The sequence below is a fragment of the Nycticebus coucang genome, chromosome 20 (genome assembly GCF_027406575.1).
Source record: "Nycticebus coucang isolate mNycCou1 chromosome 20, mNycCou1.pri, whole genome shotgun sequence".
NCBI lineage: Eukaryota > Metazoa > Chordata > Mammalia > Primates > Lorisidae > Nycticebus > Nycticebus coucang.
Genome location: NC_069799.1, coordinates 69,021,304 through 69,036,726, shown reverse-complemented (window position 1 = coordinate 69,036,726; position 15,423 = coordinate 69,021,304). Strand labels below are relative to the sequence as shown.

General features: G+C 46.5%; 1 protein-coding gene across 7 annotated transcripts in view; it reads right to left on the bottom strand.

Annotated features, from left to right (window-relative positions):
* Positions 1 to 15,423, bottom strand: part of DIP2C (disco interacting protein 2 homolog C) — a 265,905-nt gene that overhangs the window by 98,044 nt on the left and 152,438 nt on the right. For all 7 annotated transcript variants that reach the window (XM_053572388.1, XM_053572384.1, XM_053572385.1 and 4 more), the window contains 6 exons: positions 14,414 to 14,611; positions 9,063 to 9,154; positions 7,118 to 7,228; positions 566 to 689; positions 293 to 402; positions 12 to 114 (listed from right to left, as the gene is read on the bottom strand). In XM_053572388.1, the coding sequence (XP_053428363.1) occupies positions 12 to 114; positions 293 to 402; positions 566 to 689; positions 7,118 to 7,228; positions 9,063 to 9,154; positions 14,414 to 14,611 (738 nt within the window). The remainder of the gene's footprint in view (positions 1 to 11; positions 115 to 292; positions 403 to 565; positions 690 to 7,117; positions 7,229 to 9,062; positions 9,155 to 14,413; positions 14,612 to 15,423) is intronic.

Sequence of the window (15,423 nt, the reverse complement as noted above, 5' to 3'; positions counted from 1 at the left end):
GGCTGCCCCACCTTCTGTGTAGCCACACGCCTGTGTCAGGGCCTGGCAGTGTGTCAGCAGAGCAATCCTCGTCACCGTCACGCCAAGCACGCTTCCATCCTTACATGTCTTGTACTGGAAGAAGACAGAGATGAGAGGAAAGCATTACCGAAGGGCGGAGCCCTGGCAACATCACCAGGATTTCCTGTTACGTGAGCTGCCCGAGCCCCTCGATGTTGAAGCATGAGCACATGTCAGCAAACGCTAATCTCCAAGGATGCACCCAGACCAAAGGCAACCACGTGCAACTTACCTCGATATAAGCAGTGTCATTATTGGCATCTTTGATGTGCGGGAACCAATCTCGAGGAGGTTTAGAGAGATGCTTTGACTCGGTGACAAACCATAGCAGCTTTGGCCAACCTTGGAAAAAATGATAACCCCCCTTAAGCATTACCCATGTCTCTCCACTCACACTGTGCACGTTCAAGGGACACTTCAATACCATGGAATCTCTGACATCTCTGCTTTCCTCCAAACCCCAAACACCAACAGGGAACACCTGTGCCCGAGACCACTGGTGTACCTTTAAACTGTGGGATCTCCCCCGTCGGGCTCTTGGGTAGTCCTTTATGGCAAGCGTCGCTAGTCAAGGCTACGGTGACACCACAGCTTCCAAGCAAGAAGCCGATCTGCTGGCTCCCTGCGTCCTGGGAGGGGAACAAGAGAGGAGAGTTGAGTGCCAGGACAGCCCCAGTGCTGCAGAAACACTGCCTGCCTAGGTCCCCAGGCAGCACACTGAACCCAAGCCCTTCTCTCTTCCTGAGCAACCAGCACTCAGGGTGTGGGCTTTGCAGTCTGCTTGCTCGGCCTTAGCTTCCTCTTCTGTAAAGAGGGGCTAAGTTGAGAGGGGCAAACAAGAACCCTGTGTGAACAGCATTGAGTGGTGGCTGGACACAGGCTCATGGAAAGGATGGTGTCCGGCAGTGCCTGTGGCTCAAGGAGTAGGGCGCCAGCCCCATATACTGGGGGTGGCGGGTTCAAGCCCAGCCCCAGCCAAAAAAAAAAAAACAGATGCTGTCATTTCTTCTTCCAGCCCTGAGACAAGTTCACTTACAGCAGGGAAAGGGCTGAGAAAATTCTGTACCTCATTCTCTGATATCAAGATAGGGCAGGAGTGCCTGCTGCAGGCGGAGCACCAGAAAGGGGAGCAACACCAGGTCACCCTGCCCCACCTGAGCACATCATGTCTTAAAGTAACCACAGCCAGAAACAGGCTCCTGACCATGCCTGAGCAGACACCATAGACAGCTCCCCCAGCCAGGCTCTCTACTTGTATGTCCAGCTGTCCCCCAAGGACACAGGAGCATCCAGGTTTAGTTATCTGGTTCAGAAAATAAAGCAAAAGACACAAAGCAGCTGGCGGTGCTGGATCTGAATCACAACCTACAGTGAGCAAGTTGCATCCCCCACGAAGGTGGCTCTGGTGACCTCATACGGCTGCACTTTTGGGACCAGAAGCCCGGCCCACTGACCCCACCATCTGACCTGTGGGATTTTCACACAAAGGATTAAGCAGTATTGAGACTTCAAGCTACCATCTCTTAAGTGTCCCGTGTACCATCTAGTCTGTACCTTTTCTTAGACCAGCAAAGACAAGGCTCCCATGTAGACTTTCCAGAGCAAGAGTCAGAAAGCCACCTGCCCAGTGGGGTGACCTGCAAGGGCAGCAAAGGTGGCCTGGCAGCTGGGGGCATCTCAGACACCTCCTTGTGGCCCAGTGGCTGCTTGCGTCAGAACTGACCCTTCCACATGAACCTGAGGGTCACACCACAGGGCAAGGGGAGCAGGTACTATACACAGAGACACCTCAGAATCAGGTGTACTCTTGAGATCCCACCCGCAGGGCAAGGGGAGCCAGTCCCACACAGTCAGGGGCACTGGCTGTCCACAACACGGTCATGCTGACCCGAGCCCCTGCCCAGAAGCCCTGCCTTCATGTTTGCACACAGTTAATTCCCGAGGTGATATGATCACACCTATGAGCAGGAGATTAGAAGCATACGGAGAATGCAGCTGTTGTAGGATAATATTTAGAAATAAACATATCCTACATCAAGCACACAAAGTGAACTCAGTGTGAGTTTAAAATGGCTTGCTTTTTTTCCAGAGGCTTAAGGGACCTGGGCCCCCCGGGACACACGCAGAGATGGCTTGCCTGGAGTTAAAAATTCCACAAGCCCATTCTCTGAAGCTGTGCACCCGTGAAGCCTGAGATCCAAGGGCATGCCACCCTTTCTCAGAGATACGGGCCAGAGGGTTGACGTCTGTTAACAACATATTGTCAGAGGTCTATAGGTGCTCTGCCCTGAGGAAAAGACACAGTCGTTACTTCATACTGAGTAAACTGAGTGAAGGCTTGAAGATATTCTTCCATTAACTCTGTTCCCCTGTGGCTACTTTCTTCTTTATGATTTTGTTTAGACACCTGCCCAGAGATTAGTCAGTATCTAGAAGATGATGTTTACTGCAAAAGTGATTGTGTTGATGTGGTAACAGGATATTTCCTTTCAAGTTGATTTCAGATAGGTAAATTGAGGTAATGGTGAAACTAACAGATAATAGATTAAGTGTGTACATGACTAGAAAGGTATAAAATCAAACCCCTAAATAGAGAACTTCGCTACACGCCATCCCATCCCATGTAGTCTGTTTCTTGACTTAATAATTACAGGAGCGAGTTTACACCCACGGCAAAGCTGCTGTTCATTCGCATCTCCGGTCACGCAACAGCTGTAAGCAGCAGGAAGCCAGGCCCAGCCAGCTGCTCCCTGTCTGGGACGGACAGGGCTTCTCAGAGCAGGTCCCATGCAGCTGTGCATACGTAGCTCTCTGCAGAACACAGCCTCAGCAGGCAGAGCCCTGAACATGCAGGTCCTGCCCAGGCCTCTGTCATTGCACCCAACCTGGGAGTGGACACCCAGTGGCACCCACCTAGCAACAAGTTCTCAGCCCTGCCCTCAGATGATCAATCTCCACACTCCATCACCTGGGTCTGAGCCAATTCAGGGCAATGGCCACCACATCTCAGAAGAACATGTACAAAACGCTCCTTTTGGGCCCCACACTCTTGACAGAACCTTGTTCTCCACTTCCTTCCCCTGAGGACATGCCACTTTCTGGATCACAGTCCCCTCCCAGAGGCTGGCACAGGGCCAACCTCCAAAACCTGCTGATTCCTCTACCACAAAGATTCATCGGTTCATTTCTGTTGTTTAAAGAACAGTTACAACAAGCCTGTGTCCAAACCTCTCACTTTCCATCTCTCTCTGGTACCTACCAGGAAGGCTAAGTGTCACACCTACTTTCCAGAAAGCTTCTCAGTACAGTCCTGGCTGTCACTCCTGGGCAGCTACTGTGGCCACCTGCCATGCGGTCCCCACCTCCTGGTCAGACAGCACCAGTTGTCCATGGAAGGGACATCTGACAGTCGTGAAGTGGGCTCAGGGGGCCTCACCCCCATGAGCTCATTCTGGATCCACGGCCCCCAAACGACCAGCTAGTATTTATCCAGTTTCGCTCCTGGCTCCCCCAAACCGCTGACTTGACAGCTTGTCAGCTCTCAGGAGGTGGCAGACAGAGATGACAAGGACAAAAACAGAGAGGCTTGAACACTCCTGTGCAGCTCAGCAAAAACAGGCCGCAGAAACAGGGTTACAGTAATACTGACACAGAACTCTGCTCAGCCTTTAGATGGACAAACTCTGCCACCTGTGCGGATGGCTTGGAGGTGCAATAAGCCAGGCACAGAAAGAAACATGCACAATCTCACTTATCTGCGGAATTCACGGAAGTAGAACTTAGAAAAATGGACACAACAGTGGCTACCAGAAGGGGGTAAGCTGGGGGTCCAGGGAGCTCTGCTCAGAAGACACAAAGCTGCAGACAGGAGTGTTTGGAGTCCTGTTGCACAGCAGGTGACTGTAGTCAGGAAAGATGCATGATGTATCTCAAAATAACCAAGTACTGAGTATCTCACCATGCAAAAATGATAGGCAAGGTGATAATATGCTAATTAGCTTGATTTAATCATTCTGCATTATATATATCAATGCATGTTATATATCATTATATAATATATAATACACAATATACACACATAACATTGTACACCTCCAAATGTACACAATTATGATTTGTCAAAAATAATATTAAAAAATGAAAGTCTCAGCTTGGAACTGAGAGATTCATTCCTAGGAAAGATCTCTGACTTCTCCTGATGGAAAGTACTTGTTACTTCCCTAGAATTCTACCACATAATTCACGTCCTGTAAAGACTGGGCCCCAGCACAGCTTTCTGTGTTGTCCAAGACAGCTGTGAGCAAAGTGATCAGGTTATGTGCTAAGGGGCAGAGGCCACTAGGAAGACTTCAGCTCTTTCTGCTGATAACACTGAGGCCATGTTCAGGGGGCAGAAGTGGGACACATGGTTCTTCCTGACCCTCAACCCCTATCACTCCTGCCACACCCTGCCCATGCTCCCTACCCTATGACCACAGGTACCCTCCTGAGACCTTGACACTGACCGGTCTTGCACAGGGGAACCCGAGCGTTCTCCTCAGGGCCAGGGCAGCTCTCAGCAAAGCGCACCCCCATCCCTTCCAAAGCCCTCTCTCCTTCCCTCAGCAAAGGTGTCTAACACATCTAAAATGAGTAGCTTACATCTATGAAACATGATCCTTAATTCTTTCAAAGCATCTTAAAAATAGGTTACAGTGAAACATTTCATGACCCAAACGAACACCACTTTGGAAATTTCACATATCTGTATCTGTGGGCTCTGAAGTTGTACATTTTTGGATAAGTGTGGCATCTCTGTCAGCCAGAAAGCAGCTCTCGAATGTTTCCAGAACAATTCCCTTCCCCCTTGCTTCCTGCCAATGCTTCCTACAAGACCCAGCCCTGGTGAGAAGACACTAGGGTAGAGATTTTAAATAGACAAATCTGAATTATATGTGTAAAAGGGAAAAGATCAGTAATTGTTCAGAATAAGAAAAGATGCTGGCTGGGTACCCTTAGCTCAGTGGTTAGGGTGCTGGCCACATGCACCAGGGCTAGTGGGTTTGAACCTGGCCTGGGCCTGCTACACAACAACAACAACAAAACTAGCCAGATGTTGTGGCGGGCGCCTGTAGTCCCAGCTACTAGGGAGGCTGAAGCAATAGAATTGCTTGAGCCCAAGAGTTTAAGGTTGCTGTGAGCTATGACACCACGGCACTCTACCAAGGGTGACAAAGTGAGACTTTGTCTCAACAAAAAAATAATAAAATGCTTTGTGTTTATTGAACCTCTGACAGTCTCTACATTTTCAGTCTATGAGTTCCTCCAAACCATTTTACTGTTGCTTAGATAAATCAAAGGACTTTCCAAAGAGACCCTGCCCACTGAAATAATTACCAGCTGAAGAGGAGCGTCATACAGCCCTTAAGGGTTTGAAACTGGGGGTGACTGATGGCTCAGAGTTACCGAGGAGATCACAAGTATCATGCTTCATAAAACCCCAGTTCTTCCACTTTTCTTCACCACTGTTGTGAGGATGCAGGGTATAGGCAGAGGAGACAGTACTTTGTGGTTCTCGAATGCAAACCCATGCAGAGTTCCCCACACCTGGAGCCCTGAGGTCGCACCTACACCTCCCATTCCCCGCCAAGCAGGAAATGCTTCGGTTTTTACATAGGAAATTAAAGCGGCAATCATTTCACCCCTCTCGTCCTATGTGTAAAAGAAAAGAGGTCAGGATTCTGACCCAATTCCTTACACAAAAGTGCAGTTAAAGGCCTCGGGCACCTACCTGTGAAGAGCTGGCCCTATAGATCGTTCTGTGAGGAAATTCCTTGGGGCCTCCCAAACAAGGACGTGCAAATTGTAACTTTAGGTCTCGGTATGTCTGGCTCCTAAAACTGACATCTGTTTGATTCCATACTCACCATGAACTATGTCATAGGTGCCGGACAGAGGACCAAACAAGCTTCCACTTAACCATTTTGTCTCAGTACCTCCACCCACCCCACCCCCTACCTTTCCTTCCATATGCCCCACTCCCCTTTAAAGATGGAAACTTATGGACTTCTCTGTGGTTTTTTTTCCCCAGGGGCACCTTCAACTTTGGCTTAAACCTCCACTGATGGAGATCTTTGCCTCAATCCCTTATTTTGGGTTGACACAGCTGAGGAGCCAAGTTTGAAAAGTGGCTATAAAAACTCAGGGATCCTGAAGTGTTACCATGAGGCAAAGGAGGTTTTCTTTAATACTGAACCAACGAAATGTAACATCAGAGCAGGCATGAAGACAGCAGAGTTTCTCTAGGAACTCAGTGTGGCCTACACGTGACCTTGTGTTTTGGAGCTGAAAGAGTTGCCCCAGAGTTTGCTCAACAAAGATGAGTTAAGGAAGCCCAGATAACCAGGAGGTCCAGGGCTGTCACCTGCCTGGGTCTGGGGCTGTCCTTAGGCAGTCAGCTCCTTCCTAAGCACCAGGCATCCTTCGGTGAACAGCCGCATCAGCACTGCAGAACTTCCTCCCTTTATGCTTTTGTAAGGTTACTGTGACCCTGCCTTAAAAGTGAGCAGAAACTCACTAGTCCTGATGTGCCCACAGATGTGCACTTTAATTTCTTTAAACTGAACTAAATGATTATGATAAATAACTAAACCTGCTATTATCATTATACAATATGGTATGACAAACTACAGAGAAAGCCGGGACAAAATAATGCCCAAAGCAACAAACCACTAGCCCCTCACAAAAAAATGAATTTAAAAACCATTTACCCATATCCTGGGAATGAGATACTTGCTCAGTTTGTTAACAGATTACATAGCTAATATTCTGCTAGAAATAAACACAGGGGCAGTGCTGGGCACAGGGCACCCCGCAGCTGGGCTGGGCTGGCGTTGTGAATTCCAAGCACTGACTTTCACCCTCTGCCAAGATAACAGAACCCCCTGCAGGCCTCACACACAGTGACAACGCTCAGCGCACTCTCTAATCTGAGTCTGCACGTCCCTACCCGGGAACAGGACACCCATCGCCTAGCCGACACCTCCCTCTAATAGGCTTTAACAAGCTCACCCTTTACCTTTCTCGTTAGTGGCACCTCAATGGGCACAGGCACGACTTCAGCCAGCAGGCAGCCGTAGAAGGCCACCATGAATGCCGCGGGGTCGTTGTTTGGGAACACAAGGGCCACCTGGAAGACGGCAGGACAGGGCAGGAGTTAGTGCTTGAGCTTGAGCACACAGTTTGTGGAGACGCCTAGCAGGGCTCAACCTCCCAAACAGCAGGTCAAATGCCCAGTGAGAAACTGCTGGAGCAGAGGGAGTGCTCCTTGCATGAACACGTGTCAGTGAGACAGGTTTTAGTGAGCTCCATGGGCTTTTGCTGAAGTTCATATGGAGGAAACGTTAATAATAGTCATCTGCAACTGAGCACATCCTTTTCAGTTTAAGAAGTTTGTACTTAATACCTTTCAATTAAGTTTTGCTTTAATAATAGAATCACTCACAGATCCTGTTTTATTGCTGACTCCACAGTAATTCTAGCACAAAACTACAAATATCCAGATGCTTAACTTTTGTAAACGCCCCTCTTTCCTTTCATTTAATCCTCTATGTATCCTCTGATATTCCACAGTACTTATTTACAGGGCAGAACAGCCATCAGCAAGTCAGGAGTTGAAGCCACACTCCTAGCTGAAACCTCTTTTGTTAAGCTAATTCCCATTGTCTTCCTGACACTACTTCCAAGGCTCCTCCTATACCCAGCCCAGCCCTACCGCCCAAGTGGTATATACCCAGCCCTACCGCCCAAGGGGATCTCCTATACCCAGCCCTACCGCCCAAGGGGATCTCCTATACCCAGCCCTACGGCCCAAGGGGATCTCCTATACCCAGCCCTACCGCCCAAGGGGATCTCCTATACCCAGCCCTACCGCCCAAGGGGATCTCCTATACCCAGCCCCATTTTCTATTCAAAGAACCAATTTTTTTGTTCCATTGAGCCTTTGTTTGGAGTTTCATTTTCATTTAGTTCTGACTTGTTATTTCTTTTCTTCTGCTAGCTTTCGGGTTTGGTTTATTCTTTTTCTAGCTCCTCACAGTGTGAAATTAGGTTAACATGATCTTTTTGATGTAAGCATTTAAAGCTATGAGGTTTCCCTTTAGTAGCACTTATTACGTGTCTCACAGATTTTGGAAGTTTATGATGTCTTTCAATGAAAAAAATTTTTTGATTTGTTTTGATTTCACCAATAACTTAAGGACCATTCAGTAGCAAGTTGTTTAATTTTCACATATTCGTATAGTTTTGAGAGTTCCTCTTAGAACTGATTTCTAGTTTTATTTTACTATGGTCTGAAAAGATATATGAAATGATTCCAATTTTCCTAAATATGAGATTTGTTTTGTAGTTATCCTGGAAAATGTCCCATCTGATGAGAAGAATATGTATTCTGTAGTTTAGGACAGAATGTTCTGTGAACATCTATCAGGTGCATTTGTCCTAGAATCCCAGGTTAAGTCCAGTGTTTGCTGATCTTCTGCCTCAAGGGTCTGTCTGCATCAAGAAATGTGAGGCTGGGGGGTGAAGGCAGCAACAGCATGCTGCGAGGGCTGTCCATCTCACCGGCTGATGTAAAACTGCTTACATGGAACTGCCTAAGCCTAACTCTGCCCAGGTGGATCACACCAGAGTGTGGCCATGAGCATTAAGAACCACGGGCAGGGAGGCTGTCGGCAGATGTGAGGCTGGTTATGCCACTGACTGGTGACGCGCCTACCTCTGACATTGATGTGACCTGACGCTCAGCCTTGCTAAGCCCAAGTGTCTCGTGCATAAAACGAAGAGACCACAGTCTGGCTCACTGGGTCATGGTGAAGATTAAATGTCACACTGCGTGTAGTTGGTCCGGCATGTGACGTGAAGAAAGCTTTACATAGGAGGAGAGAGGCAGAATGCCAAATCTTAAAACAGGTGTTTTGCCATATGAGACTGTGCATTCAGCAGACAACTCACGCCGCACATACCCTGTCTCCAGGCCGCACCATTGGCTCCTGCTTCGTACCTAATTTGTGCAGAATGTTGTAGGCAACCTTCATGCTTCTGGTCCACAGTTTGCCTATCAACACAAATTACAAACACACAATTACTTGGACTATAATACACATGTGTTTTCAGTTACACAGACATGTGATGTTAAACTGATAGAGACCGCTATGGCCGAAACCAGAGCCAAGCACTGTGTCCCTTTTGCTGCTGGCATGGCCTGCAACTGACGAGGGCAAGAGCAAAGACTGAAAATAAAATGAAGCAGGAAATAAATGTTTTTAAAAACAAAGTTTCAGGAGAGAGAAAGATAAAAAGTAAAAACCAGACATGGCCTATCTTCTGACTTGTTTACAGTGAGCAAAGGGCTGAGGGCTGGGCAACCCAGAGCATCTCTGCGTTTTCTTCTTCAGTTTATTCCGAGGCCCTGGAATCAAGAGGAGTAATACAAGCCAACGACTCCAACTCCTAAGACCAGAGCAGCCAGAGCATGTGAGCGAGGTCCCAGCACAAACAAAATCCCTCTTCCTGCATAAAGAGTCTGCAGCAAAGCCACCAGAGTTCTGGTTATCAGCACAGAAGCCGGGGCAGGTCTCCAGGGAGGGGAGTGCTACAGCCCGGAGGGGAGTGCTGCAGCCCAGAGGGGCCCCCAGTGCCACCCACCCCCCTCCCTTAACAGGCTCTGTCTTAAGTGACCCCCGTGAACACAGAGGGTACAAAGTAGCCTTTTCTGTATCAACACTTGATCCGTTTTCCTCCCCAAGTCCTAAGTTTCTCAACTTCAAGTTTCCCTAACCTCAGAGTTAGCATTTCTGGGGACAAATCCTTGGATTTAAGTAAAGATAATGGTAAATATTTTGAATTAAAGGTTTTGAACTTTAGAAAAAATGACTACAAAGCAGGATAAAAACAGAACTACTTTAAAGACACGTTAGCAGAAGTGTTTGCCCCTGAAGAAGCCGCACCTGTCACCCCAGCCTTGTCCAGGGCAGACTTGACTCAGCGTCACCTGGTGCCTGAACAGTCTGAGAGGGAATGAAAATCACTTTAACATCTAAAATGAAGTCCTGAACACACCAAGGCCATTGTAGCCTGTCCTCAGAGATTTCAACTGTTAACAGGTTTGCAGAGGTGGTCAAGCCACGAGGAAGTGATGTTCATGCAGAGACAGGGTGATGAAGAGCAATTCTAAATAATTTGTTTTAATGCAATCACCATTTTAATCCTTTCCCTATTTTAAACATGACAATCAGATTTTTGTTTGCAATATATTTTGAAAAAGTATCCTGAATTTATTTCATACATACCCGAATGAGTGCTATTACTATCCACTTGTCACAGGGTTCATCCACTTATCTCCCCTCAGTAAACAGGGAGCAAAGGGGATGTTTATCTTTAATTCCTAGGATACTTCTTGGTTCACAGTCTGTGTTCAACAAATGTTTCTCAGTTTTATTAAATGTCACAGGCAAGCTATGACAAAACAAAGTCAGGCTAAATGCAAACTCTGTCTTGAACACTTAATTACTAGGCACGGATTTCATTCCTGTTCCCTCCTTCCATGTTTAGTTTTCATCCTCAACAATGTGCTCAGTCTTACAGATGCTGCTTTATAAACGTGTGGAATTTATTTGGGGAGGATAGTTTTTTTAATACTCATCGACCCATTAAAAATAACTCAGGGAGGTTTTTTGTTTAATAAAAGAAAATTTGTGCCTTTAAATCTCTTTAACATGAGTAATATTAGGGAACAATTATAGTGGAATAAACAATTAGTCAATTTTTTCTGATTAAAATAGTGATGTTATAAATTAACAAATCAATTAGCAGCATAATAGTTTAAGTTGTAGCTTCATTCTCAGCTAAAAATCTTAATGTCAATATTATCAAAATTTCATATAAAAAGAAATCTGAAGGACAAAACACACAAAGTTTTAGCAAAAATTTTGAAATTTTTATAAAATTTTGATTTTTTTAGACTTTGTATTTTTTAAAGAGAAAATCAGAGAAGAAACAGCAGCTTGGGGCTGATCGGGAGACAGAGTGGTGTCAGCACTGTTTTACTGCACATTGATCCAACTTTCCCTCTGCTGTGGAGGAGGCCGGGCAGAGAGTGAGTGCTGAGAGGAGGTGGCTGGGTAATCCAGGCTGCATGCAGAGCTGCCAGAGAGCACGGCCCACAGTCAAGGGCTTGGGAAGGCCACTGACACATTCCCAGCTCAAGAATATCAATTCCTGGGCGGCGCCTGTGGCTCAGTGGGTAGGGCGCCGGCCCCACATGCCGAGGGTGGCGGGTTCAGACCCGGCCCCGGCCAAACTGCAACAAAAAAAAAAATAGCCGGGCGTTGTGGCAGGCGCCTGTAGTCCCAGCTGCTCGGGAGGCTGAGGCAAGAGAATCACGTAAGCCCAAGGATTTGGAGGTTGCTGTGAGCTGTGTGAAGCCACGGCACTCTACCGAGGGCGATAAGGTGAGACTCTGTCTCTACAAAAAAAAAAAAAAAAAAAAGGATATCAATTCCTTCAAACATCTGAAGCACATTCATGAATTAAGTAAGAAAAGGAACAGAAGAAATCAATGACCGTGAGCATTTGCGTGGTGAAAAATGCACATTGTAGCAAAGTAGAATGTCTTTACAGAGACCTCGCTAAAGGCAGAGAGAACACAGAGGAAGATGATGCTGGAAAGCTTCTGGCAGGTGGGGCAGGAGGTCGAGGTCGAGGTCAAGGTCAAGCAACTCAGCAGCATGACTCATTTCCATTAATTTAGGATTATGACTTCCAAGATACTCTTCAGTATGCCTTTAATCTCTATTGCTAAGTAGAGAACAGAACTGTAAGATTATTGTTCAAGTTGACTCACAACTTCCTTCAGCTATCTGCTTCTTCTATAAAAGACCCGAAGTGTTTCAGCTGGGAACTCTCTAGCTGCGGTGGGTCAGGGAGCAGAATATGGGGGCTGAAGGGAAACTCTGAAAGGCACAACCCTTCACGGTGCCAATTACTCAGTGTTAGAATGACTTTCATCCAATGAGCTTTTCTGAGTCTTTCCAGCAATATCCAGTTACCGGTTTGTCTGTTCTAGCATTTTTATACAGAAAATACCTTTTCTATGGTATCACTTGTATCAGTAAACAATGTCCTGACAAGCTGCAATCTCACATTTGGAAATGCATTGCTTTCTTAGATACTTCAACAAATAAAACCCAAGATTGATCTACAGTATATGAATGACCAGTGTCTGATAATTAAAATACAACAAAATATAGATGACTTAAAAGGAGTTGAAATGCCTTGGTTGCAGATACTTTGATGAATCCAAATTTTCATATGTCATATTCAGTCTGCGTCTTCAAAGACAACTTAAACTTATGAGAAGGGGACAAAGCCAGCACTATGCTGCCCTACAGAGCCTGGTCAGGAGGGACTGTGCTTCTAGTCTAGACTGTGAGCCCTTGAGACCTGTGTCTGATTCACTTTTATTTCCTAAGTCTCCATACCAACACACAGGACATGCTAACGTGTCTCAGTGAGGGCTGGTCCATTCCCAGGGTAAACACAAGTGCTTACACACTCATGGACTGGCCCTAGAATTTCCCCATTTACAGGCAGGTCAGCTTTATGGCCATCAGCTATTAGGACACTTCAAGTACCAAACAAGTTCCAAGGCTGAATGGTCAGAGACAAGGGTCACACAGTGAAATCTTCCATCTTCTTGACTGAATAAAACCTATTTCCAAAAGTGTAATTTAAAAAATACATGAATATTATGCTTCATCATGGGTGACACCCAGTATCCACTTGAAACCACACAGTGAAGCCACAAAAACAAGAGCTATTAAACACACACCCTGAAGCCCAAGTCCCACTTCTGTCCCTGAATTACCATTGTGTGTATAGGTGCACAACTGGCACTTCTAGGTGATCCCCACAGCGGTGTGACCCCCAGGACACTGGGCTGTGCTCAGGCTCCTTACCTCAATGGATAATGCAGATGTTAATTTATTTTTTACCTACAGTTAGAAGCGTGTCAGTGTTACAGAAAGAAAACCACAAATTTGAAGTCATCTAACCTTATGCGTGCACATGTAATGTGAGCCAATGTGGTCTTTTAGTTATTAAGTTTATTTATTTGAGAAGATGCAGCAGGCAGTGAGGAACTATTGGTGCCATCTGCTTTTCCAGGGCCCTTTATCCATGGAACACAGAAAAACTTGTCTCTGCTGCAGGTAACTGCAAAAAGTTTACACACTGTGTTAACTGTATTGAACAAAGAATTAAGGAAAGCTTGTTTCTCTGGTTTTCTGAAAAAGCACTTTGGAAACAGACTTTGTTTCTTCTGAGTAATACCCACCAAAGAGTTCAGATATGCACTCCCTAGCTACCAATCCTTGCTGAAAGCACTATCCACCCCCACCAAGTCAAGTACTGTATATACCCAAGAAGTGAAATCTAACTTCTTTACTGTTTAACTCTCCAGTTCTGGTTTTAACTCAAAAAACACGTAACAAACAGTAATTTTTCATATTGAAACCAAATAAATTTCCTATTTTAAAACACTTTTGTTCAGAATCCATTTCTTTTCTCTTTTTTGAGACATGGTCTCATCATCACCTAGGCTGGAGAGCAGCACTGTGATCACAGCTCAGAGCAGCCTCAAACTCCTGGGCTGAAGTGATCCTCCTGCCTCAGCCTCCAGAGCAGCTGGGACTATGGGAGTGTACCACCACATGCCCAGCTGATTTAACTTTTTGAGATGGGGGTCTCACTATGTTGCCCAGGCTGGTCTTGAATGTCTGGCCTCAAGCAACCCTCCTGCCTCAGCCTCTGAAAGTTCTGAGATCACAGGTATGACCCACTGAGCCCAGCAGATTCCTCATCCCTGTACCAGAAAGAGAAACACAGATTGGCCACCTAACATCTATTTACGTCCTGGACATGTGGCAACAGGTATGTAGGGGAGTAAGTGTCCCACTGGGGATGGGCTAGAACAGCAGTTCCCAACCTGTGGGTCGCAACCCTTTTGTAACAATGAAAATACACCGTGGCATTAGGAAGGTTGACAACCACTGGGCTAGAAGAGGGTTACCGTACGGACCTACATACAGGGACGGGCTAGAGGGTCACCATGAGGATGTACACAGGGGGACAGGCCAAGTCACTGTGAGGACATACACACGGGGACAGCCGGAGGGTCACCATGAGGACGTACACACAGGGAGGGCCAGAGGGTCATCATGAGGACATATATGGGGGACAAGCCAGAGGGTCACTGTGAGAACATACACACGGAGACAGCTGGAGGGTCACTGTGGGGGCACGGGCAGAGTGTTACCGTAGGTGAGGATGTACAACGGCTTCCCATTCGTGTCCATGGTGCTCAGGCAAGGGGCCTTTGGCGAGATGGTTCCCCACCGCTGCAGCGCAGCCTCCAGCGATGGAGGCCAGTTTGTGACGACGCCCAGCTGCTCCCCGCGCACGGCCAGCATCTGGGCCCCTTCTGGCTTTGGCTGGTTTGGATCTGGTTGTTGAACTACAGTGTTTCAACACATAAGTTTTCAAGAAAAGCATTATTGTATTAGCATGATTACCCTTGTATGCTTTTCAGAGAAGTGAGGATTTATACTTAAGGTACAAAATTTTTAGGGGACAAAAACAAACTTTACTAGTGTCATAGTCTATGTATTACACCAGCCTCACAATGTCTCACAATTTCCACAGTAATGTGGGGATGGAGAGCGTCAGCAACCTGAGCAGAAGTGTGAACTGGGGACAGGTGAAAGTGCACAGTGCTGACAGCCGAGCTCAAAGCTCCAGGTATCACCATACACTTGTGGTTCTGGTCTCGCGTCTTGCTAAATTATATTTTGCCCTTAAATACTAAGCTCTATATTTAAATTTGCTACAACTATTCTGAATGACAGAGCATGGGACAAGTATTCTCTTGAAGAAAACCAAAATAAATGCATCATAATACCACCTGCTAACTTGTTTAGGTAGGTGAGAAACTGAAATTACTTCTCCACATGTGAGAAAGGTTCATCTCTCCTAGATTATGACTTTTCTGTTGCTAACCAGCAGTTCCCACACTTTGTTTCAGTTTTACGCTGTGTTCAAAGGCTCACAAGTGGTCAGGGGCCAAGACACCAGCCCCTGTGTCTGCAAAGTGGGAGAAGGAAGGGCAGACAACTCCTTACCAGCTCACCCAAGAGCCCCACTCTGCTGCAAGCTGAGGTTTCTATAACCTCACACAGCTAAAAAGAGGCTGGACTCAGAGCAGAATCATCAGCTGTGGAGACCTCTGTCCTCTGCAGATTCCCACCACTGGGTGAGGGCTGAGATCAC